The sequence below is a fragment of the Fonsecaea erecta genome, assembly GCF_001651985.1.
Source record: "Fonsecaea erecta strain CBS 125763 chromosome Unknown Scaff1, whole genome shotgun sequence".
Lineage (NCBI taxonomy): Eukaryota > Fungi > Ascomycota > Eurotiomycetes > Chaetothyriales > Herpotrichiellaceae > Fonsecaea > Fonsecaea erecta.
Genome location: NW_017387244.1, coordinates 1,870,290 through 1,895,484, shown reverse-complemented (window position 1 = coordinate 1,895,484; position 25,195 = coordinate 1,870,290). Strand labels below are relative to the sequence as shown.

Below are 25,195 nucleotides of genomic sequence, written 5' to 3'. Positions count from 1 at the left end.
CTCTGTGCGATGTCAAAAAAAGGTCCTACAACGACCGAGAATACGACCGGTAAAGACAAGTCGCAAATATGATAGCCTGAAAAGAAGATCAACGAAAAAGGAAAATAAATTTGATCTCGAAGAAAAGGCGAACGTCTGGCCACCGACCGCTAGCCTCCACTTAGTCCTTGCGACGGTGTGCATAGTGCGGAAACCGGCAGAGCGGCATCCGGGTAATGTGCCAGTAACGGTTGGTACGGTGACTCCAGCCTCCGCTGTTTTGAGAACCCATGTCGGGTATCTCGCAGGGCCCAGAGAGGAGTGGGGTGTCGTGAATTGCCTGAAACATCTGATATCGTTCGAAAAGACCACACTGTCTCGGTCGACACAGACAATGAGGCCACCTCTGGTCGAAGTCCGTGAGCGTTTTCGTGGGGATGCTGGGCGGCCGGATTCCGGGTTCTAGCAAGCGAGTCTCTGCTGGGGTTGAGTCACTGAATGCCAGCTGCTGACTGTTTGATTGATCAAGAAACATCGCGAAAATCCGTTGCGGAGCCAAGATACGAAATATCTACTCGGGAGGAGTCGTTCCCGCTGCAGATATCATCGTTTGTTGGGCCGAAGTTTGGTGCGAAACCCCAGTCCCATCTGCCCCATCTGGCGAGCTCGATCCTTCTGACAACGACCTTTGAGTCAGGGAACCTATTACAAATCAAGGTATCTGACTTTCCCTCTCGAAGCGGAGTTCAGGAATTCCGGATGGTGCCCATGTTTAATACAAGGATGTGCGTGCGGCTTCCCCATATGATGCAAAGAGACGACATCTTAAAAAACACATATATACCATACAAGTCAGGTTGCTGAAGCCCAGAGTCATGTTTGTCTTGATCGGTCTAACGGCTTTGCCGTGCCCACTCAACCAAGATTCGTACCTTTCATTTGTGCACTAAGCGAGATCTAACTCGTGATAGCTCTTTGATGAAGCCAGTTTTTGGTATGGAAGGTGCTTCGCCGCCCTCCTCTTCAACGTTGTGTTTGCCCACGATACTGAGGAACACTTGGTCCAGAGTTGCACGGCTGACGCTGTAGTATTCAATCTGCAGCTCCGCCTTGTTCTTTTCGAGAGCCGCAAACAGAGACGCAATACCAGACTCCACGCTAATTTCACCGTCTTTGCTGGCGTACAACCCTTTCGTTGGCACCGAGAATCGGATCTGGCCTGCGTATACTTTGCTCTCAATATTTGCATCGGGAAAACTCCGCATGATCCAGTCTCGGATGCGCAGCATGTCTTCATCCGATGCATGTGGGGCTCCTTTGTGTACGAGGTGTACATAATACGCGTCCCCGTGCTTTCTGCGAAGGTAGTCAGTTGTCCCAAGCGCCAACATCTTGCCTGCCATGATACCAGCTCTCGTTGCGAGCGCATCTGCTTCCTCCATTGAGTGTGTTGTGAGCACCAGGGATCGACCAGGAACCACCGATTCCAACGTTCTCCACATGACGCGCTTGCTTGCGGCATCCATGCCCGATGAGGGTTCGTCCAGGAGTAGGACGCTTGGATTGCCCATGAGTGCAATACCGAGGGACAGCTTGCGCTTGTTGCCACCGGACAATTTGGCCGCCATCCTATCAGCATACTGCTCGAGGCCAACCGCGCGCATCACGGCTTCAACGTTATGGCGAGGATCACTGACACCACGAACTTTAGCGTAGAAGTGCAGATGCTCAGCCACGGTCATCGTATCCATTGCGTCAAACTGAGGACACACTCCAAGGCGAGAGCGAGCCTGGGCCCGATGTCGGATTACGGAGATATTGTCGACTAAGATGTCGCCTCCACGAAGACTCGGTTGGATATCACCTCGAATCAGAGATATCGTCGTCGACTTGCCAGCACCATTTGGTCCAAGGAGGGCAAAAACTTCACTTCGAGGCACGCCAAATGTGACATTGTTGACGGCTAGCGTTTTGCCGAATCGCTTGGTCAAATTCAGAACCCGAAGGCCGTCTTGGGATGAAGACACCCTCGTGAGTTCGTTGGAGACTTCTGCCTCCACGGTATCTCTCTCTTCCACCTCCTCTTCCTGTTGCTTTTTGCGAAGCCGTCGAAACAAAGGACCCGAATCCCACCACAAAAGTAGCCCAAAGAGTAGAAACGACTGCAAGATCAAATACAAGATGGGGCCGCCAAATGTGGTCATTGATCCAGCATAAGAAGCAAACTCGCGATTCCTGCAAGTGATCGAAAACACATTGAGAGTGAGAAACAGTGCTCGTGTCAGGTTTGCCACGGGAGAGATGGTCGCGATTGTGAAGTGACAGATATTGACGTTTCTGTCTATCTTGTCGATTGGTGAATAGGTGAGAACGGACATGTAAGCAATGAAGTAAAGCAGGAACATGACGGCCTGACCACCACTTGCAAACGCAAAGGCTGCGAGTTGTGACCGCGAGAAGAGGGATATGACATACGATAACAGTGTCGAGGCCAGCCCATACAAAAAGAAAACCACAAAGAGGTATTCGATATGATACCAGACATCGGTGACAGCCCGGAAGATGATAATGGTAATCGAGCTTGTGACGACGACAATGACGAAGTCGAAAGTGGTGTACGCAAGCCACAGAGGTGCCGACCGGACGCCGTTACTGTAATGGAGACCTCGAACGTTGCGCAGCCGCTCTATTGTTGGATACAAGGCGAAGAAAGACGGGTAGACTGCCATGGCGAGCCCAAAATACGTGATCAGCTGCAATGCTTTCCCTACATCAGCACCCCACGGCACGTCAAAGGCTTGGTACTGGTTCGAAATGGAAATGTTGGTCAACAAGGTGTCCATGGCATTTTGTATGATGACTGAAAACGCAATATTCCCGTCTCCCTGCCAGGCAAAGGTCGGTGGCGAGGTTTTGTCTCCTAGAAAGAAACCACCAGGGGTCACATTGTCAAATTTAGTGTCGATGTAGTCGTTGAATTCATCTAGGGTATCGACAAGATGGATTGAATCCAGCAACTTTGTGGCATTGGCCGCAATTCCTGCGAGACCCGTGCTGCCTGCTAGCGTGGAAGCAAAAAGCTGGATGGCATTCTGGCTGAGCAGATCGCGCGGTCCTGCCACAAGATCATAATTGACCTGTGAGGACAAGGACTCAATGTCGGACACCAAAGCTAACGATGCCGGGCTGCAGGTCGTCTTTTGAAAATTGTTGAGGAAGAGAGTGACAAGCCCAGCAGCAATGATTGGGATCAGGAGTGCCGCAAGATAGGGAAGAGTGTTGCGGCGAAGTACAACCCATCGCTTAGAGAAGAGCACCATGGCTTGTCGGGGCATACTGATGCGGCGTCCGTCTAGAAGTTGAGGAGGCTCCCCTGATGACTCATCTCTGATCATTGTTTTGACAACGTTGTCGGGGTCGATCTCAGTGCTACTGTGGCTGCCAATCTCCTGGAGGATGTGGTCGGTGCCCCTCTTTTCGGCTGAATGCGGTACCAATCTGACCTCTTCAGCAACCTTCAGAAATACGTCTTCGATTGTAGGACCGTTAACCTGATACTCCATGACACCCTCGCTTTCTATCCGGCGTAGAAAGTCTGCCGCCTGTGCCGAGTCTGTCAAGCCATATATGGTTTGATCATCTCGTCTAACATGGTTAACATCCTTGAAAGTCGGAAGCTGCTGAGACCCGTGGTTGTGGTAGACGTGGACTCGATATCCAGAGCCGAGTTTATGCTTGAGCTCCACCGAGGTCCCTGAAGCCTTCAGAACACCCTTCGACAGTATCGCAATGTGATCCGCAAGGAGCTCGGCCTCATCCAGGAAATGTGTCGTGAGAACAATGGACCTTGACCCGCGCTCAGCCAGGAGAATATCCCAGATCTTTCGCCGGGACAATGGATCGAGACCAGAGGACACTTCATCCACGCAACATACCCGTGAGCCGCCAGTGAACATCATTGCCAGCTGCAACTTGCGCTTCTGGCCTCCAGACAGTGTCTTTGAGCGAGCACCGGATTTCCGGTCGATATCGCATGAAACTAGGAGTTGTCGATTTTCTTCTTTCGAGGATGGCTTCTGGCTCTTGATCCTATTGAAGATGCGAACATGCTCTTCCACCGTGAGATCATCCCACAGCACGTTTTTCTGAGGACAGAATCCTAGCCCAGTGTTGGCCTCCGGAAAATTGATGGTGATCTCTCCAGAGGTGATAGAGTTGAGACCGGCAATTGCATCCAAGGTGGTGGATTTACCACTACCATTGGCACCAAGTAGCACTACGATTTGCCCTCTCGTCGCGTCCAAAGTTAGATTGTCGACGGCAAGTACGGTCGTGAGTCGTTTCCTCGAAAATATTGCGCGAAGTCGTGCAAGCCATGAAGGTGGGTATTCCTTGGTGAATCCAGATAACAAGATCGAGGTGGGATCGTCCGAATATGTGGTCTTTCGACTTTGTGACGCTGTCCCATATAGGATGCGTTCAACGTACGCACCAAGGATTGGAAAAACAAGAATCTGAACTATCGAAAATATCCAAAGAGCGATACCGGGTAACGCGGACGTGTTCTCGGGCGCTCGTTTCACCAGATTTGTACCAAGATCTTGCTTCTCCCAACGAGCCATAAAAATCGTAAAATATACATAGTTCATAGGTGGAAAAAGAAGGGAGAGGATGGCGACAGATGCTGTTCCGGCTTTGCTGGCGACTTGCGCGACGATGGCAAGTAAAAGACTGACGATGACAGAGGTGATTCCAGAAAGCTGGGCTTTTTTGAAGAATGCCCCTCCCAGGATTGAGAAGGATGACACCGATAGTCCAGCTAGGATATTGAAGATGATGACGATTGCTGGTGATGTTTTGCTGAAGACGCCAGCACAGAGAATAATGGCCATGATGATCCAGCCGGGTCCGTAGAGCATGTCGAAGGCCAGGTGGTTAGCGATAATTCGTGCCATTTGTGGCTGCCATCGCTTCAGATTCGGCATCATGCAGTCAAGTAGTTGAGCCATGCCATTTTCTCTCTCCGATGCGATGACTCCAGTAAGCTGGTACGTAACACCTACCACGCCAATGAAGAAAGCGACGGCCAGGATGTCGATGATACCTCCCATATATCGGGTTCGGATACGGTTTAAGCGCTGCTGTTTCGTCATAGAAGTATAAGGATATTCGTCTGCGATGTTGGGAAGGACTGTGGCTCCATTAGTGTGGGCTTCGACTTGAGAAATAGCACGGTCGATAGCATGTTGGAGGGGAAGCAGGTAGATCTCAACGTCGTTCTTGGAAGAGTCGGTTACGATCTTGGACTGAAGCCCACCGTCTGCCCGAATAGTATAATTCCAGCGAGCAGCCTGTCCCTCAGAGGGCGAGGAGAAAAAGACGGCACCTGCTATGCATGACGACGTTCCCCTGATTGAGTTTCGACACACGGTCAACAGCTCCTCCTCTTGGGACAATATCTCGACTCGACCGCCAAATGACCCGGTCTCATTCACCACCTTGTCAATGACCGATTGAATTGGGCCATCTGAGAATCCGCTGTTGACAAAGACAAGTTTATTCCTGCCACCAGAGACGAGATCAAGTGCTTCAGGCAGGCTTCGAATCGGCGTGGGGTCACCGATGCCATAGACACTGGGAGGAATGAACAGAAAGCGCGCGTAAGATCTAAAGACGTCAGAAGTTGTGGTCAGAGGATGGAGATGGTATTGACGCACAGAAAGCCGACGAAGATACAAGGCAAGATAAAGGCTCTGATCGTGGTCGAGAACGGGTGCCGGACAAAAGCAACGAGGAGATTCTTGAGAGTCAAGGTAATAACCTGGCGCACAAAGAGAGCCATGTTGTAGTCTGAATGACCCGGACAGAGGATATTTGGCCTATCTTGACGGCGTTCGCTTTCTCAATGCAGGCGGTATTCCGTGCCTGGCATTTCCATTGACAGACTCGGTCAGGTCCGGAGGGAATCGTGAGGATGGTGAAAGGTCGGTCAATATTCACACAAATAACAGCTGGTCGCTCAGGGCGATATGTACAGTGTCCAAGAGAGAGACATGTTGCAAGACCACATGCACACCCTCCTAGAGCTGTGGGTCGAGCAGCAGAAACAGTGCTGCCTGGAGTGAGCGTAGTTTGTCTGAGATGCGCAGTTTGGTCGCTGCCGCCGCCGGCGCAGTTGCCAATGACACCACGACTGGGGATAACCCCGGGAAAATCAACCACGACCTACCTATCCCAGCCTAGAGCTTGCTGAAGCCATGAGGTTCGCAACCTTAGCGAGACGCCACACGATGAAGATCCAATGGGCTCGGCCCTTCTGCCGGCCACACGCCTTGACGGATACAGTGCCGTGCAAAAGCCCATTTCCGGCTGTCGCAGAATCTCACTGGGAGATCCCCAGCCAATCTATTTTATTTTTCTACAAGGTGAAGTCTACAGGGCTTGTTGGGCCGACAGTCTTATCCAAGGATGCGTCGAAGGAGGGCCTTCGAAGCTAAGTAGGGGAGGCTGTGACTGGCAGGGATGCCAAGGCAGTGTAATGACTGTCACGCTAGTCCGAAGGCCTTCGTAGCGTCGGTAGGGCCCTGTAAATTACTTGAGTGTATATGGTCAGACGGTCCCCAGGACCTAGCAGAATTCACCATGTTCCCCCGTTGAGTCATAGATCGATCGTTCGCCATTCACTACAGTGCTGTTCTGGGCCAATGTCAGGGAAAACTGCAGGGACGACTGTACGTTTTCCTGCATCAGCAGAAGGTCCAGGAAAGGGCTCCCATAAGGTGCACAAAAAAGGTCTGCCAACGTTGCGGTCGTTGAGGAACCAGAAATGGGGCCCGTCATTGTCCATTTCCGTTCTTCTATGATTAGAAATGCGGCAGCGCAAAAATAGCACATGGGGCTTGGAGACAGCGGAAGCTTGGGAGTCCACCTATTGTCGATCTTGCGGTTATTATGCTGCACAGATTGAAGCCCACGGCGTTGAAAATTCACCGTTGTTTCTTTTGCTGCATCTCAACAAACGCGGTTAGCAGTGCGGTTAGGTGGTCCGCCGACCGCAGGCATGTACAGTACGAGTCAAACCCATACCTGCCAAGGATGGGCATGACTCCTGAGACAAGATCGTCCTTGTGCGTTCGCCTTGTTCGATGCTAGGCGTCGGTACCCCTCCAATATAAAATCGCGAATCCTGCAAGCCGAAGATTACTTTGCAAAGCCCTCCGAGCAGTGATCATGAGCATTCAAACCTCATACACATGCATAAACATGTCTTGTGCAGAGCAGGAGTTCGGGACTCTAGGCGAAATTATCGAGCATCTGCGGGGTATCCACAGATTGCAGTTCATCAGACGGCCTGGCCCTCTCGGTGTTCACGATAGCCTTGAACATCTTTGGCACTGTTTCGGCTGCAACACCAAATGGAACAAAGGCCACAGAAGTTTCGATTCCGACAAGGCCATGTGGAATCACCTGAATGATTGCCACGATTGCTGCCTCGATGACATCAGGCGTTACCATTGAAATCGAAGTGACAGCACTGCTTCGCACTCGTCACTTAGCTTTATCTACCGAGACGGCAACTACAGCCCTTACTCTAAATGCGACTTCAAATACGCCCAAGTCGAGCACGACGAGTGGCATGAAGACAGCATCATCTTCGAAGAGGCTGGATTCGGCAAGGCTACATTTCATTAACGCCTGTAACCACCTTGCCCATGACCAAGACAAGAACAGCTGTGAAGTCGAGGTGTCCGACTTCTATATTGCCATGGTACTGGCCACTCTTCAGGAGTACAATGGAGGATTCCTCATCCAGAGCTACCACGGCCTCGGCTTGTGGTGGGATAAGGTCATCGGTATCACGTTGTGGATATCAATTTCCTCCTCAATTCCAGATCCAAATTTAAGACGGATGATTTTCGCTTGTCATCCTAGATTGCATCTCTTCTGAGAACCGGTGCCATCGCAGAATGAGAGCCCTGAGCTGACGTTCCGCCGATTGTGTCCCAAAGTGTTCCGAGGCAAAACCATGTCTGAATCTCTCCAAAGCCCAACTATACCAAGTCAATGCCCGATAAAATTGGCCTTGGAATTGGAAGACTCCTGCCATACTCACAACGGTCTCCAAGGTTTGGGCGTTATGCTCACCATGTAGTCTCTTCCTACCAGACAATGCCTCTTCATACCATTCAAGTGATTTGGCGTAGCACCGCTTTTGGCAATAGTCCTCCCCTAGCCAACCGGCCTTGGTAAATACCTCAGGATGCTCCGGCCCATAGACCTTTTTATAGCCATGATACGTCTCCTTATGTAGCTTGATAGCCTCGTCGAGCCGACCGCTTCCGAGATACACGTTGGCGATATTGCCTTTCACTGCAAGGGTTTTGGGATCATCTTTTCCCAGTTGCTTCTCCTTTCCGCAGAGAGCGCGTTGCAGGAATTGAGGCGCCTCGTCGTATAGCTTCCAGTGCCAGTACAAGATGCCGATATTCATGACTGTTTCAAGCGTGGAGAGGTCTTCCTCCCCTAATGCTTCCTCCTTTTTCCTTAGTACATTCTGATATATTTTGAACGCCTCTCCATACTTTTTCTGTTCTTTGTAGATCACCGCGATGTTGTTCAAAGTGGCAAGTGCTCTGTGATCTTTTTCGCCGAATATCTCCGTTATTTGTGGGAGGGACGCCATGTACCACTCCAAAGCGTTTTCGAACGATCCGGTCTTCTTGTAAGTCATACCCAGACTATGGGCGATTTTGTTGGTTAATACATGTTGTACACCAAGTTGAGCAGTCGCTTCGGTATAGAGAGCATGAAGTTCGGCCAATGCCTCATTATACTGGCCTTTAAGGAGCTTGGCTGATGAAACGCCGTCACGGCATTCTAATGTTGATTGCGCGGATAGGTGTGGCACTGTGTTGAGTTCTCTCTGGAACCAGCTAATTGCCTGATCGTGTCGACCGAACTTATCGCAGAACTGTCCGAGCATGAAGAGCGCTCTTGTGGAGCCAAAAATTGGCTTGCGCGGCAAGGTGTCATCGATATGCTTCTCACAGCTTGTAATATGTGACAGCACTTGCCGACAAGAAAACCAATCTTGTTGGCGCTCCGATGTCAATTTCTGCACAGCACCGGCAACAACCAAGAGTGCAGTTTCCGTAAATTCTTGTCTTTGAAGGCCGGGTAATCTAGATAGTCTTTGGCGAATACATGCTTGAAGAACTGTATGGATTGAAAACCCGTCATCATCGCCCTCCCGTTTCGCGAGAGAGAAGGAGAACAAGTCTCCCATGCCGTCTTCCACGACCCGAGCTAGGGCGTCTGCATCACATTTAGTCCGTCTCGCCTTGGAAATAAAGAGCTACTTACCCTTTTGCGCAAATTTGAACCCAAACTTGAGCAAGTTTTCGCTAATGTACTCGCCAGCAAGAAACACACAAACCTGCAATATCTCAAGAACCTTAGGGCTCGAACTTTCAAGCTCTTGGAAAGTCAAGTCCCAAGCACTTAGTACACCCTTGCCATATGGCCACACGTTAATCGGCGGCGTCCAACTCAGCGTATCTGCGTTTTCCTTAAGGCGTGAGAGGTATTTTCTGGCCGGCGTCTTCAGATTATGGATATGTGCTCCTGCTTGATCAACGGCCAAAGGTAGATTCCCCAGTACTCTCACAATCTCTTTCGCAGCATCGAATTCTAATGTTTGGTCAGTCATAAAGCTCTCCTGTCTCTATGTACAGAATCTTACCTTCCGGGTTACCCTGCCCGTACTCCGTCAAAGAGCTTTTTGAAAGTAGTGCCAACGAAGCTGCCTCCTTCATAAACGGGAGATCGAGACCATCTCCATGTCGAGCCCAGTCTTCCCTTCGGCTTGTAATCAAGATCACACCAGAACCACCATGAGGGATCAAAGACCCCATCCTCTCGTCGTTTAAGTTATCCCAACCGTCCAATAACAGTAGCCAATTGCCATTTTCCGAGGCAGTGAGCCACTCTTGGACAGAGAAAACTGCTTCTCTACCGAGGTCTTTTCGATGCTCCAGGGGGAAGGCCTGTTACTCAGTCCAATCTTCTGTGCGATGGTACAATAGCTCTCCACAGCAGATTCAAAACTGTTGGCCCTTATCCAGAAAACAGACGAAAAGTATCCTCGATACCTATGAGCGTACTCGAGAATCACTTGGGTTTTCCCGATACCTCCCATTCCCTTGACGGTACATTTAACGCAGCCGGATCTTGGAAAATCGCGAGAAGTGACCATCCTGTGGATTTCTTGAAGGCTTTGATCCCTTCCGACAAAGTTTTTGTTCCTCGGCAACGGGAAACTGACGAAACCTCTGTCCGGATGTATGTTGCCACTCTCCAAGTTTGTGCCTAGATAGGTTAGGTATGCGGTCGCTTGTGTATAGAGTGGTGGACTTACTCGGCGGAGATCGACCGAGCTCTTTGTTCAGCCGGATGAAAGCGTGGTCTCCTTCGCCATAGATGAGAGGCATGAAGATACCAAAAATCCCGAGCAGACAGTATGCCTTGTCCTCCTTCTTCTTGGTATTCCGTTTCGCCGCCCACTGTATGCGATCGTCCACACTAAATTGAGATAAGGGCGTGCCGCGGAGCGCCGTAATTGGAATGCCCGTGATCTCGTGGATCTGCAGTTCAAGGGTGCTTCTGCTGCCTAGCCATTGCCCTTCGCGCGAAAAGAACTCCACCGATGCCGGCGCCAGTAGTTCTTGAAGCGTCCACCCCCGTGTAAATCACCTACTGTTGCGGAAGGCCCGCTCCCATATCCGTTCTGTGTGGTCTTCTCCGTTAGGGATTAGCACGTCGGCCAGGTAGACATAGCATTTGACGGCATCGTGGTACCAGCGAAACATTGAGTTAATGGCCTCCGAATATTCCGTATTGTTCGCTTTATTGATGCAGCAGGTGTCCACCCAGAAGTATTCGATGTTTACCTTCTTGGCTTGCTCGCCGCAGAATCGGATCTTCGCATAGCCGGCCTTGTTCTTGAACGATTTGTGTTTTAGATCGTCGAAATCGACCTCGTCCTTATCATCTCCCCATATATGCGAGAGGATCGCGTAGGTTGGATGCTGTCGGGAGGGTAGTCGGTTAGGCTGAGTTCGCCCTGTTCGTCGAATTTTAGAAGACGCATGGTGTTGGGTGCGCTCTGGCGGCACGTTGTGAGTACATGTGCGGCCTAATAAGCACGCCGTGCCTCTCATGGCTCGAAAAAGCTCGAGTGCTCGTCGCGACCAGCCGTGGGATGCTACTCTGGCAGCTGAGCCTGAGAAGAGAGGTAGTCGTCGTGATTATAATGAGGGCGAGGTAACGGCGAAGTTGGTTGGGAGGCACTGGACAGGGGGGGACTCGACTTTTACTTTGCACACCTTCCTCCAGATAGGTAATGCACCACTGCACCCACTAACAACTGGGTCAGTCCATTTCGGATTTTTGTAATGCGCGAGACAAGCGACCTGGAAGTATACGGCTGCTGTTTAGCATGCTGAGCAGAAGAGCATTGCTTCGGCCGAGGTTCTGGAAGGGAGGGTAAGCAAAATGGCATGGCCGATTTCCAAGCGTAATGGTCATGCTAGTGTAGTAATTTTATACATTATGTAGATATATGGGTAACTCAGCATCAATACTATCGACTCCTTTCATCCAATAAGCGATATTCGCGTTTATCTTAGATAAAGAGGTGTGCAAAGTAAAAGTGGGTCCATGCCTAGGGCATTTCATTGCATAGGGATGCACGTCATTTGAGACAAAACTGTTGTGGCACAGCCTTGAAAGAAACGCTCAGAGCTTGAGCTTCCACTATAATTACTCCAAAATTGTGACGGTTTCGGCCTGAGAGCTCGGCCGTTTCATAAGTCGAGGCGTACTAGCCGTGCGCCGGAGAACAGTATAAGCGGAGTCACCGATATCAACAATTGCTGCTGCAGTTACAATTCTTGGTGTTAATATTGGCTGTAGTATTGTAATGGGAAGAGTCAGTCAGGTCACGTGCCTGTACATTGTACAGGGAGGCAATGGTGGCTCCTGATTGGACGGGTGAAGTGGAGAGCTTTTTTGCTTTTGTTTCAATAGTATTTTTACATAGGCAGTGGTAGAGAGACAGACTGATAATTAAGCATTCCTATCCATCTTGTTTTGGTGGTGTTGTGGTGTGTTGTACGTGTCCCTACCGCCGCAGAGAGAGGCATCGCCTCTGGCCATGAAGCCTTAACGGCGGCGCTTTTGAGTGATGATGCACACCAGTAGCTCAGGCTCGAATTTCCAGATAGCTTCAAAATAGAGTATCTTCTTGGCTAACACCGTGCTTGCGCGGGTATGGAGTACTTATAGAAGAGCGATCCGTAGTGAGTGATGGATATTTACTCTGCTGGTAAGGTCCGTCCATGTCAAACCCTCCGCGGCACTGAAGGCACTTCATAGATTTGCCCGCAGAACTACGAGCCGGTCTCGTAATACAGACTTCAAACGAACAAACCATCGATGCTATATAGATCTACATCCACATATTAAGATGCGATAAATCGGATCCTGAATTAGTCGATTAAAGGTGGGCGCATATCTAATCGTCCCGCGAGCGGTAAGCCCTTAAGCGACTATACGGAAGGGCTTCCCTCGATTCCGCTTTTCGATAATTAGTCAGTATACCGGTCTTATCACTAGATATACTAGCGGGAAATATAGAAGGTCTGCTGGCTCTTATATGTGACAAGGAGATTATCCGATACTTAAACCATATTTATCAGTTCTGGACATCTCTTTTTGATCTGGACGGTGGCGCACTTCTAAAAACTAGCCATCGAGACGTCAAAATGCTTGAGGGTCGAAATCTAGGTGACTATCTATCGGATAACCAGTAATTGCTAGATATCTGGGGTACTAGCGCTATTTTGAGTGATTTGCCGCCTTCATAACGTGAGCGGGTTTGGACACGACTGCAAGGTTATCGCAGACGAATACCTTCGTTGTTCCTGTTTTTCCAGGGTTATAAGTATTTCGAAGCACTAGTTGAATCCGTGAAGAAGGTATGTCCGCCTATTAGAGGGAAGACCACGCAACAGTCATTACGGGATTCATTTCGGAAAGATGCCCACAAGAATGCTACGGAAGGAAAACAATTTGACCGTGCTTACAGAAGACTATATCTGTTCGCTATGCGTCACGCAAAAGTGCTGAATCAAAAGTCGGTGCGCTTGGAAATTAATGAGCAAAGAGGGACGACGGAGAGGCAAGGAGGGTCAGTTGATTCAGCGTCCACCCCTGAGGTAAGAAATGTGATGATCTGCTCTCTTCATCCAGGGAAATATACGACTCCCCGGATGCTAGAGGAGAACTGACCTACTCGCATCTCCACTTACGAGCAGCGCAGACGGCGCTGTCGTTGTCAGACGGCGTGTAGCCCCTTCGCGTCTTCCGCGCCTGAAGTACACTGGAATGTGGCTTAGTGCCTTCAAGTCATCACGCCATGATTGCACTGATAGGACAGTCACCTGAGCTTCTTCTGCGCATCTGAATCGTCACATTTACTGCACAGTCAAGCTAGATTGCGAAGAAATATGATATTCTGGACAGCCAAACTGGCAGTGGCGGAAGAGCAAAGCCCCGGAGAATCTATCGACTCACAGCACATGATGCGGACGACAGGCGAGGAGCAAATGCCACGAAGCCGTCAGGGTCCAGAAGCCGATGGAACAACAATTACGTTGCGGAAGTGTGAAATCACTAGGCAACCAGAGCATATACCAAGGCCAGGGACCTTGCTGTGCAGAGAACATGGCTCGACTTCTCTAGAATGCAGGAAGCGAGTTTCCTGTGCCGGACCACCATGCCGAGAGCTTTTTGCCTTTCAAATCGTAATTGATGGACCCGTACGTTTACGCGAATCCATCCATCTACACTTGCTCCAGCTTCTCGTTATACGTTATACCTGCTAGTGATCTGGCCTCATCCATCCATCCCAACACCCTCAAACTCTCCTGGGCCCCTATTACACCCGGCTGTTTGTTGAATACTGCCGCCGCAATGACATCCGCCTGATACCATATCCCCCAACCACTGATAGGTTTCTTAATGATCTCGTTCTTTTCCGTGCCATCCTCATTCAAGTGAGCATATCCGTACCATTGCACATACAGCTCCTCCGGCCGAATAGGCGGGAAAGGAATAGCCACCGATGCTTCTGTGGCTTCGATCCTAACAGAAGGAGCCGCTTTCTGAGCACCAAGGCGAACATAGAACGGAGGCTTGCTCGATCCAGGAATAGTCATACTGGTCGTGACGATAGCGGTGGCACCCTTGCTAGTAAGCACCACAGTATTGATGTCGTCAACCTCGCTAGGCCTTCCAGTAACGCTCCAAGAACTGGCGTGCGCCACGTTTGTTTCACCAACCTCGACTCCATTCAGTGCAAGATCCGCCCAAGTCAGTGCATAGACGCCCTGATCTAGGAGAGCACCCGCACCAGCTGCTTTGTCTAGAAATCGAGACGTATCTTGGAGGTCCGGTCCGACGATGGGGAAAGAGAAATCCGAGTAAACCCTCCTCACTTTGCCTATCTTCGGTAAGAGCTCTTCTTGGAGGTATCTTGTTGCAGGCAGATAACGTGTCCACATCGCTTCCATGAGCACGACACCCTGCTGACTCGCAAGTTCGATGCATTTTCGGTATTGCAGTGCATTCATGGTTGCCGGTTTCTCGACCAGGATGTTTCTGTTGCATTGAAGGGCTTTTAAAACCTGTTCATAATGCAATGGGTGCGGTGTTGAGATGTACACGATATCAAAGTCGCCTTGCTCCAACATGATCTGCCATGAGTTGTAGACGACTATGCCCTGGGGATCCGGGATCTTGTTGTCCTTGAACCATATCTGGGCGCGCTCATTTGAGCCCGTCGTACTGACGGCGACCAGCTTGTGTTCATATTGTGCGTCTTCACGCCCGAGTAGATCTGGAAGGAAGACTGAGGCGATGCTGGACAGCGACAGCGCCGCCCACCGGCATGTGGTTTTTGCCTCCATTGGAATGCAAAGCTTCGGTGACGTGAAAGTAGAAGTGATAGCTCGTGCGGACAGGAAAGAAAATTCATGTCATAGATTTTCTGATCTGACACCTGGCGACGAGATGGTTCTCGCCCCTTGGAAAAGTGTGATAAAATGCCGGTTGTTTTGCCCGAGACGATATCATCGGCGTTCCACTGAGAAAGGATACGGCTTCTTCGGCCGATGCCCCACGGATCGACAATTCCATAGTCGACTATCTCCACGGTTGGACAAGGGTTGATAGGGGAGCACAAAATGACACATACGGGCATCAGCCTTTTTCGTCGTGATGGTGGCTGCTGCCAGCCTCCAACTGTCGCTGAGTGGCTCGGTTAACGCGTGCAGTGGCCCCACTGCAGACTGCAGTAATTGAACTGTCTCAATTTTGCCTTTTAGCCGTTTAACATGAGCCTTGGCTGTTAACCTCGCTCCCAGCAATATGGATCATGTGGAAGACTCGTGGAGGGTTGGAAACCCTGGTCCGCCACGCGAAATCTGGGGATGAATCGCCGCGGCCAGAACTCGGGTGGGTAGCGTATCACGACCCGAGCCCCCATCCGGGGGAAGGCCTTGGATCGTGACTGCATTGAATATATATTTCGACACTACTCCGTGAGGAACCCCCGATCACCTCATATTCAAATCAGCCAGCTGCTCATCCCACCCAGTCTTTTCATTGAACTCAAACAAACGCGACATCGGCTACCATGGGTTTCCAACCATGGCGTGCCCTCCTGGCAAGGGAGTTTTGCTCTTGCTCAATGTCGTTAGCGCCGTCGCCCTGATCTACGAGGGATACAACCAAGGCGTCTACGGCAGTGTTTCTGGAACCCCGGGCTTCATCGCCATGTCCGGCATCGGTTTTGGCAGCACCGTTACCCAAACCACAAAGCAAGGCGGTCTTGCTGCAGCATACTACTTTGGAGCGATTTTCGGGGCCTTTATTGGTGGATGGCTTGGCGACAAGCTGGGAAGGAAGAAAGGTGCTTTCATTGGCGCTCTTCTCTCCCTTTTGGGATCCGCCCTGCAATGTGGCTCGATCAACTCCAATATGTTCATATGCGCTCGAGTCATCTCGGGGCTCGGCATCGGCTTCGTCAATAACATCATTCTCTCTTGGGTGTCGGAATTGACTCAGGCCCACGACCGAGGATCGACTTTCTCTCTGGTCTTTGTCTCAAACTTTCTCGGTATTTTCCTCGCCAACTGGATCAATTTCGGAATCCGCAACAGCAACAACGAGTTTAAATGGCGATTTCCTCTCGGCTTCATGTGCGTTCCCATGTTTATCGTCGCCGTGGCTATCCCCTTCGTCCCAGGTGAGTCACCGTCTTGAACGGTTCTGTTGTGGAGCGAATCTAATAAGACACCAGAATCTCCCAGATGGCTCATGGCACATCATCGCAAATCGGAGGCCATTGACATCCTGTGCAAGATCCGTGGTGACAAAGATGCCTCGGACCCAGAAATCGTCAGAGAGCTCGAATTGATCAACGCCGTCGTCGAGGCATCTTACCACAAACGAAACAACTACGTCAACATTGCTCTCGGAGGGCGTTACTCTGGCAAGCTCCACCTTGGCCGGCGCGCTGTCCTTGGGTTAGCTCTTCAGCAGATCCAGCAATGGACTGGTATTCTGGTTATGGTCTCCTGGGCCACCAAACTCTTTGAACTTGCCGGCTTCGACCCCCACAAGGCTTCTTGGATGTCCGGCCTGTTGAATACCTTCGGTGTCATCGGTACCGCAGCGGCATCCCTCGTCATTGATCGCATGGGCCGTAGGATGTGTCTCCAGGCTTCCTTCTTGATTCAGGGTGTATCGCTGTTCCTGGTAGCCGCCCTCATCAAAACCTCTCAGGACCGAGTCACATCCAACCCCTCAGAATCCCAGGCTCTCGGAACTGCGGCATCTTCCTTCACCTTCACCTTCGTCTTCTTCTTCACCATGTTCAACATCGTGCCGTGCTGGATTTACGGCACTGAGATCTGGCCTCAAGAAGTCCGCGCGAAAGGCTACTCTTTCACTATCCTGGGCTGGGCGATTGGCTGTGGAACGACAACCTTTGTCATCCCCATCATGCTTTCTCACATCGGATGGTGGTCCTTCATCTTCTTCGGCTGCATGAACTTTGTGGTCATGCCCATCATCCACCTCTTCTACCCGGAGACCGGAGGCCGCTCCCTCGAAGAAGTCGACCTCCTCTTCGCCAGCGACTCCCCACTGGTGGGCAAGAACATGGCCGAGTATAACCGCCGCGTTGCCGAGGCTGGTGGTAACATTGCGGTCGCTGCCAGGAAGCTCCTTGATGAAGTCGATGGCGAAGACCATTTGGATCCGAGACGGGTTTCACTTAGCGCCGTTGAAGACGGCAATGGTTATGTCAAGACTGACGCTGAGAATGGTCATATTGAGTCTTCGATTGAGAAGTCGTCGTTGTGAACTCGGGGGAGGATTTGAATGAAGGACGTATTTATATGTGCAGCAGACGGACTTGTACCGTTGGAGGAGAGTATAATTTGTTTCATCAGTTCGAAGGTGCACACTAAAAGTGCTTTTTCCTTAGCGCGTTACAAATGACAACGTTTCCTTACATGACAGAGGTTTTCCTGGGGCTCAGGCTGAGGCGCCGAAAGTATTTCGTCTTTTGAACCTCTGTCATTTGTCACGCCCTAATAGGAAGCACCTCCGCAGAGTACGGTGGGTGTACGACGCTGGACTTAGCACCTGATTGTAAAGCCTCGAGATATCCTGCGCGAGGCACAGGTGTGACTTCATGTTCCACAAGTCTATGAGTTCCAAGCTGTCGGTGATTACCACGCGATGCCTGTAGCAGCCCCAGTCCGTTCAGTCCAAGAGTAGACCTCTACACGCCCTCAGTTCCAAATTATTTTCTTGTACCTCAGCACGAAATCATACGCCATCCAAGATATAGCTTTTCTGGATGGCTATTTGCCAATTCAAAATCGAGATTTGCCTCCTATGACTCATTCCAAAACTGCAGGATGTTTCCAAGAAGTCGCCCCGCCATCGAGCAGCAAATCCTGACCCGTGTACCAACCGCTGGCTTTGGAGGAGCATAGCCACAACATCGCGCCTTTCATCTCTTCGGGCCACCCAATCCTCCCAAACATGGTCTCCTTTTCAAACTGCCTGACCAGAGTCGGTTGCGCGGACTGCAAGCCCCTCATCATGTCCGTCATCGTGTAGCCGGGGCTGAGACTGTTGACTCGGATTCCGTAACGGGACAGCTCCATTGCCACCGGTTTCACGAGTCCTTTGATGGCAGCTTTAGACGCTGTGTAGCATGAGATTTGCTGTGCGGTGGTGGCCATGTAGGTGGCGATACTGGCGGTGAAGACGATAGTTCCGGTCGTCGCGTCCTTTGCAGGCGCGTCGCCGTGCTGGAATTTGTACCGTTCGACCATGGCGTTTGCGCAGGCTTGCGCTACGAGGAAGGATCCATGGAAATTGACCGCGAAAGTCCGCTGGAGATTTTTGTCAGAGGTCGTCAGGAAGGGTTCGTCGGTCACAACGCCGGCGGCGTTGATGTTGATGTCAATGCTGCCGAAATCTTGGACGATCTGCGCGACTGTACCAACAACCTGGTCCCGGACCGTGATGTCAATGGTGTAGGACTTGACCTTGATATTGTGCTGTGACTGCAACTCGGATAACGTCGGTGACGTTTCGGGAAGGATGTCCAACACGGCGATATTGCACCCTGCTGATGCCAGGACTTCGGCGAACGCGAGACCAAGGCCGCGAGCTGCCCCTGATATCACCGCCGTCTGGCCTTTCAAGTTGAACTAGCATCTAATGAATACATGATTCCGGCGAACGCTGCCTTTACGTACCTTGTCCATTGTGTGAAGACTGTGTATCCGCTCAAAGGTCGTTCTCTTGATAGCACGACCTAGGGATTCCAGTGCTCAACAGACGATGAAGGTGACTACTTGATGGTTCTGAGCAGGCACCTTCAACCCCCCCAATCGCTTGCATTGACCACCTGCATCAACACTATTTTAGTCTTCATCCCATTGGAACGTCGTCTTCCGAGCTAATGATTGCGCTAGAAGCTCTTGTCACAGTAATGTGGGCGGAGTTGTGGCAATCAATTGATGTGCGCATGGCCGGACTCCCTAGGATCGGCCAAGTGATAAATCCTGGCGGCAAAACTAAACAGTTTAGCCTTTTAGCCGAATCTCGCTCAGGCGCACGAGGCCTCGCCACCCTGACCACCCGAATTTGTACGGAACTTCCATCCGGGTGTGGTCTCGGCCCACTATTTTCTCCGCTCGCAGTCTATTTCTCCGCTTGCAAGGGTACGGTCACGTCGTTTTCTGATCGGTTCTCGAGATGCTATTTATGTTTCTAACATATACATTGCTTTGAATTCTGGAGGTCGATGTCATTCACCAAAACAGAGCCGCCATGTCTCCCTCTCTAACAACCGGCCTCACAAACGGTCTCCATCAGGGCCTCAGCGATGGCCATCATGAAAAAGGATTGGATTTGACGGTGCTTGGGTTGAATTCTGGCACGTCGATGGATGGTGTTGATTGTGCATTGTGCCGGTTCAGACAAGAGTCGCCTGAATCGCCAATGCATTTCGAGCTTCTTGCATATGATGAAATCCCGCTGGAGCCCAAGATCAAAAAGCGCGTGATGGAAATGATCTTGCACAACAGAACCACTCCCGAAGAACTTTCGGAGGTCAATGTGCAGCTGGGTGAGACCTTCGCTGCGGCTGTGAAAGAGTTCTCTCAAAAGCAAGGCGTCCCTCTGGAGAGGATCGATGCTTTGGGATCGCACGGGCAGACAATCTGGTTGCTTAGCATGCCGGGGCCTGGTCACACAAAATCGGCTTTGACGATGGCCGAAGGGTCATTCCTCGCGTCGAGAACAGGAATCACATCTGTCACTGATTTCCGGATTTCGGACCAAGCAGCCGGTCGGCAGGGCGCTCCCTTGATCGCCTTCTTCGACGCACTGGTCCTTCACCACCCTACCAAACTCCGAGCATGTCAGAATATCGGCGGTATAGCGAACGTCTGCTTCATTCCTCCGGACAAGAACGGCAAATTAAATCCCGACTTTTTCGATTTTGACACCGGCCCGGGGAACGTCTTCATTGACGCGGCAGTGCGGTATTTTACCAACGGAGAGCGCGAGTATGACAAGAACGGCGAGATGGGTGCTGCAGGGACCGTAGATCAGGAGATGGTGGACGAGTTCCTGCAGACTTTCCCATACTTCAGCCTCGAACCACCAAAGACCACAGGACGTGAGGTGTTCAGGGACACCATTGCTCACGCACTTATCGAACAGGGCAAGGCCAAAGGATTGTCGACAAACGACATTGTTGCAACGATAACTCGTATCACCGCTCAAGCCATCGTCGACCATTACCATAGATATATGCCACAAGGGTACGGTCCTCTGGCGGAAATCTTCATGTCTGGCGGCGGAGCGAAAAACCCCAACATCACCCGTTATATGCAACAAGCTTTCCCCGACACCCGAATCGTGATGCTTGACGAGGCTGGCATCCCCGCGGACGCAAAGGAGGCCATCACCTTTGCATGGCAAGGGATGGAGGCAATCGTGGGACGGAGTATTCCGATACCGAGTAGAGTAGAGACGCAGAGGCTGTATGTGCTTGGAAAGGTCAGTCCAGGTGAGAATTATCGCAAGGTTATGAAGCATGGAATGGATTTTGGCGCAGGGAGCGATCATCTGGAACCGGTGACGGAGTTGGTGAATTACGTGAAGGGCAACGTCTTTGACAACAAATGGTGAATGGATACATTTGGGATGAGGGGATGGAGAAGAGGCGGCACGCCTTTGTCATGCGAAATGACCCTGAACGTGTAGACTGCAAAGTGTTCTGTTCTTGTAATTTTCCCGCAGGGAGTAAAAGAGGCCGAGAGCCAACGTGAAGAGGACAGAAACTGGAGTGGTCACGGGAGGATACTAAAGCTTCTGTCACGTGCTTTAGTTGCGGCGCGACAAACGGCAACTATACCGAGCCGCGGCAACTTGCCCAGCAATTGTCAAAGGGCGAACGAAGTTGACTTCTGTCCCCAGTGCTGCAGTCACACTTGTCTCTTATTCGCATAGCCTATTCCTCGTTTATCTTACAGTATGTAATGGTAAAGGAGAGACGCACAGATCTGCATCGAGGAGAATGTCATGCCGGCCTCCGAACGACGGACGATCAAGTCAAGACGCATCACGCGAGCGTGCGATTACTGCCATAAACGCAGCATCCGATGCATCAATGCTGGTGGTTCCCGGTGTCAAAAGTGCATCGAGTTTGACCAGCCATGTACTTACGATCGAGCAATGAAGAGACGGGGCGTGAAGCCTAGGTCAGGTTTCGAAGCAGGTTCGCCTGCCCCTGCCTCTCGAAAATCTGAGTCCGCGAAAGGTACGTTTCGACAGAAATTATAGACTTCACGATGTGCCGAAATCTCCCCACCGAGGCTGGTCTACTGCCTGTGTAATTGCAGTCAATTACTGACAGCTCCCAGCGCACCTCGAGTCATCATCTCAGTCATGGACGGCTCCCGCAATTGCCCGCCAAGCCGTGGTGATGAGTCTTGTCGAGGTATACTTTGAGATAGTGTATCCAATCTTCCCGCTCTTCCACCGGCCCACATGCCTTCGAAAAGTAAGTCTCGCTGGTTTGCGACGTTCTCCTTGCTAACGACAGTGGTACGTCCTGATGTTTCTGCACAGCGCTGACGAGCCTTCGCAGATATCGAGAGGCGATTACACTACGGACAAGGACTTATTCCCAGTGACTATGGCAGTCTGCGCTCTTGTGTCCGCTCGAGTCCGAGATGAGGCGGTTTTCAATCCTTCCTGGGACGTCCAAGAATTATCCGAAACGCCTTCGGAAACGTTCTATGACGCTGCGGTCCGTTACAGTGCCGGCTGCGAAGAATCCAAACAAGCTCATACTCTCAACACACTGCGAACCTGTGCTTTGCTTGCCCTCACAGCTATTCAGTATGGCAAATTTCGCGAAATGCAGCTATTTCTGGGGAAATACCACACTTTCGTGGCTATGGATGGTTTGCATGATGAATCGAACTGGCCCAACGCCATCGGCATCATTGAGACGGAAGAGAGGCGGCGGCTGGTGAGACAGATGATCCAACTCGAGTTTTCTGCTAACCAACCAGTAGATCTGGTCCATGTATACCTTGGAGGTCTATACATCCATCATTTGGAACGGCGTCACACGGTGTCGCGAACAACAGATCAATGTTCCATACACCACCGAGATAGATGATGAGTTCTTCAATGATATGGGCTACAATCAGTCAGCGTCGCCTCCAATTGACATCAGACCAAGTCCCCGTGGCAGTTGGGGCGATGTAAGAAGTAACAGTTGGCTCTGTGGCTGGAACTTCACGACCGATCTATATCGGGTCTTGGAACACGTCATCACCAACTTTCGTGACCGAACCCAGCACAAGAGGACGTCCCTCAGCGACATATTCGGCGACAAGACTCGCTTTTCCGCCACTTCGGCCCGGGACTCCATCATGGCTTGGTATGGCAATCTTCCGGGCTGCTTCAAAGAGTTTCCAGAGGTGACATGTAATCCTTCCAGGTAAGTCGTTTACCTGACGCACGTTGGGCCAGCCAATGACTTTACTAGTGATCGATACGGATTTCAGGCCGCCAATATCACTGCCACTGTCCAACTGCTTCGAATGATGTTATTTGCGTCGGGTGGCGGTACGATCGAAGAGCGTTGCAAAATAGCGAGCGAAGTCGTGGATGCCTTCATGCGCATTCCGGTCGCTTATCTCAGAGCCATCAGTTCACCACTCCTTCATCACCTGGCTGGTATCGGCGCCATCCTGGGAAGTGTTCTTGAGGAGCCTCTCAGCGACATTGCGTATCAGCAGGTGAGAGTGGTCTTGCTGTCACTCGCACAATTGTTGGAGAACCTCGATCATGGTATCCATTCGGCGATCAGCGCACAGCGACTGCGGGACTTGGTGGCGCAAATCGACTGCTACTGGAACCAGTTGCTCATTTTTTCTGAGGGTGAGCCGACTCCTCAGCTCAATTCAGCAAATCAAGAATACCATGGTCTGCGGCATCCCGACGCACTGAGAACCATACCTTCCCAGCTGACCACCAGTATTTTCGAAGACTGGCCGTGGAACCTCGACCTTATGCAAACTGCAGAGAGCTGGTCGTCCACAGATCAGGGTCTAGATGTCTGAAATTGAAGCGCCCGAATTGGCATTCAAAGTCCTGCCTCTGCCTCCAACAGATGCGCTTTTGGTGCAAGATGACCAGTTTAAATATCTGGCCGAGCATTCTACGGCTCAGTCTTGAAAGCCTGAAGTCCGAATCTGCACGTTTCACACCATCAAGTGTTCGCGGTGTTAGCAAATATCGAGGCACCGGATAGCCCTGGAGAGTTAGCGTAACTCTGAACGCCAGTCTACATCCGAGCAGGCTTGTCCGTGGTTGGAATCATGACCGCCCGGTGGATATGATTTTCTAGACTCTGACATACGTTCTCAAAGTACGAGAATGGCATAAAAGGCCACGGGCAGACCAAGACTCATCGTAATGTTCTGTGCTTGGCGGGATGGCTTCGCATTGGAAGGAAGTCGATCATTCTACACCTCCCGCATTACTACCCTTGCTCTTCTCGCGTTATCCTGTTCAGAGTATTTGGATTTCAACACCTTCTCCCAACGTCTATGTGTATCTGGCCGTGTTGTTGACGATTGATATAGCAAAGAATTCTGGCCAACTTACCGGCACGGCCCAGCATCGTTAGACCGGTCCGGGTGCGAGTAAGGGCGAGGACGCTGTCGATAGGCTGGAGGGTATCGAACGTACTGCATCAAGGGAGCTAATTGCGTTATAAGTTATAAGAATGATACCTGTAGCTCTATGACAAATAGACGCCCAGACGGCACTGTACTCCAGCGATATATGCCGATTTCCAACTCCGGACGCATATCGAGAAGTGGTCTTTTCAATAGCAGTGCGCAGGCACAACACTCCTCTGCGTCATTCATTGCAATTAGAATGGCCGCTACTGCCATTTAGTATTCTGGTGCGCTTTTATCTACGAAGCGCAGGCTGTTGCGTTCAGTGTCCAGTGGGTGAGACCCTGTCTTGCTCAAGTCATTCTTTGAACCCATTCCGGACCTTTCTCCTGGCGTCTCGTGGCCATGTCCGTCTTGGTGGCCTGGTGCGCCTGCGCCACTGGCCATGCGGCCGTTGACCTCGCTCAGGTCGGGCAGAGGGGCGGTCTTCTTTGCGTGCTCGACTTCTGCTTCATCCGTGGTCTGATCAACAACTTACCAATATACTTCTTACGAAGTAACAGATGCAACTCATTCGCCCTGTCTCTCTACCTTTCCTATGCCATGGGCTTTGTCTTCGCCAGCTTCAATGGCATTGTCGGAATGGGTCTGTCCATCGTCATAGTCTGCTCCCCGCGGCATCTTCGATAGTCGAGACAATGAGTCCAGCTAGAGAAACATTCGAATTTGATTGAAATACGGCTCTTGGGTATGCTTGTGTCTGATTCTGTGGTAGAAGGGAAAAGAGTTCACGGTCGTAGTCAACGTCATCCAACACGGTTATCTTGACGCTCAGTATCGGCCATCGAACACTTAGTCAAGATTCGATGGCGTTGTATTCTGTCGACGTGCATCCATCTTTTTGTCATGGCGGATGCTCCATGCGAAGATGGGCAAAGTTATGTCTGGCAGGGGGTTTCTCGAAATGGTTTACTCGCGCAAGTTGGGCCTCATCAAACTCCTTGCATAACCGTGGTGGTCATATGTAACAGAAAAGCTTACGAGAATAGTGTAGTGCACTCTTGTGCAGAATAACCAACAGCTGGACCTGGCACGTGGGGTGATGCCTTCATTATGACAATTCCTGCAGGACGCGATGTTCCTACGGGTGACATGGTGGCCACCAGATAAAAATGAGCCACAGCCAGATGTCGAGGCAATTATCAAGACCTTAAATATCCCTTTTTCGGCCCCGTTTGAACACACCGAGCCAATCCACTTACGCGCTGCGACTATTCGTTGACCCCATCATTAGATTCATCACCAACTTTTCGTACGTCGTATATGTCAGCAAGCAAGTCAAAACCTGACTT

The 25,195-nt window shown here is 51.0% G+C and overlaps 7 protein-coding genes across 7 annotated transcripts; 3 read left to right on the top strand and 4 right to left on the bottom strand.

Moving 5' to 3' along the window:
- Window positions 1-914: 914 nt before the first annotated feature.
- Window positions 915-5,821, bottom strand: AYL99_00661 (hypothetical protein; the record flags this gene model as incomplete). The annotated part of the gene is made up of 2 exons (XM_018832177.1): window positions 915-5,646; window positions 5,697-5,821. The coding sequence occupies 2 exons, from the start codon at window positions 5,819-5,821 to the stop codon at window positions 915-917; spliced, it is 4,857 nt and encodes a 1,618-aa protein (XP_018698056.1).
- Window positions 5,822-7,879: 2,058 nt separating this feature from the next.
- On the bottom strand, window positions 7,880-11,198 carry AYL99_00660 (hypothetical protein; the record flags this gene model as incomplete). Its single annotated transcript, XM_018832176.1, has 6 exons — window positions 7,880-9,294; window positions 9,343-9,669; window positions 9,722-10,025; window positions 10,304-10,347; window positions 10,397-10,702; window positions 10,736-11,198. The coding sequence occupies 6 exons, from the start codon at window positions 11,196-11,198 to the stop codon at window positions 7,880-7,882; spliced, it is 2,859 nt and encodes a 952-aa protein (XP_018698055.1).
- Window positions 11,199-13,883: 2,685 nt separating this feature from the next.
- On the bottom strand, window positions 13,884-15,008 carry AYL99_00659 (putative oxido; the record flags this gene model as incomplete). Its single annotated transcript, XM_018832175.1, has 1 exon — window positions 13,884-15,008. One exon carries the CDS (start codon window positions 15,006-15,008, stop codon window positions 13,884-13,886), a length of 1,125 nt encoding a protein of 374 aa, XP_018698054.1.
- Window positions 15,009-15,750: 742 nt separating this feature from the next.
- On the top strand, window positions 15,751-17,469 carry AYL99_00658 (Sugar transporter STL1; the record flags this gene model as incomplete). Its single annotated transcript, XM_018832174.1, has 2 exons — window positions 15,751-16,348; window positions 16,403-17,469. The coding sequence occupies 2 exons, from the start codon at window positions 15,751-15,753 to the stop codon at window positions 17,467-17,469; spliced, it is 1,665 nt and encodes a 554-aa protein (XP_018698053.1).
- A 545-nt stretch (window positions 17,470-18,014) lies between these two features.
- Window positions 18,015-18,893, bottom strand: AYL99_00657 (hypothetical protein; the record flags this gene model as incomplete). Its single annotated transcript, XM_018832173.1, has 2 exons — window positions 18,015-18,836; window positions 18,885-18,893. 2 exons carry the CDS (start codon window positions 18,891-18,893, stop codon window positions 18,015-18,017), a joined length of 831 nt encoding a protein of 276 aa, XP_018698052.1.
- A 568-nt stretch (window positions 18,894-19,461) lies between these two features.
- On the top strand, window positions 19,462-20,829 carry AYL99_00656 (Anhydro-N-acetylmuramic acid kinase; the record flags this gene model as incomplete). Its single annotated transcript, XM_018832172.1, has 1 exon — window positions 19,462-20,829. One exon carries the CDS (start codon window positions 19,462-19,464, stop codon window positions 20,827-20,829), a length of 1,368 nt encoding a protein of 455 aa, XP_018698051.1.
- Window positions 20,830-21,375: 546 nt separating this feature from the next.
- On the top strand, window positions 21,376-23,279 carry AYL99_00655 (hypothetical protein; the record flags this gene model as incomplete). The annotated part of the gene is made up of 5 exons (XM_018832171.1): window positions 21,376-21,460; window positions 21,564-21,703; window positions 21,746-22,177; window positions 22,224-22,654; window positions 22,703-23,279. The coding sequence occupies 5 exons, from the start codon at window positions 21,376-21,378 to the stop codon at window positions 23,277-23,279; spliced, it is 1,665 nt and encodes a 554-aa protein (XP_018698050.1).
- Window positions 23,280-25,195: the final 1,916 nt, after the last annotated feature.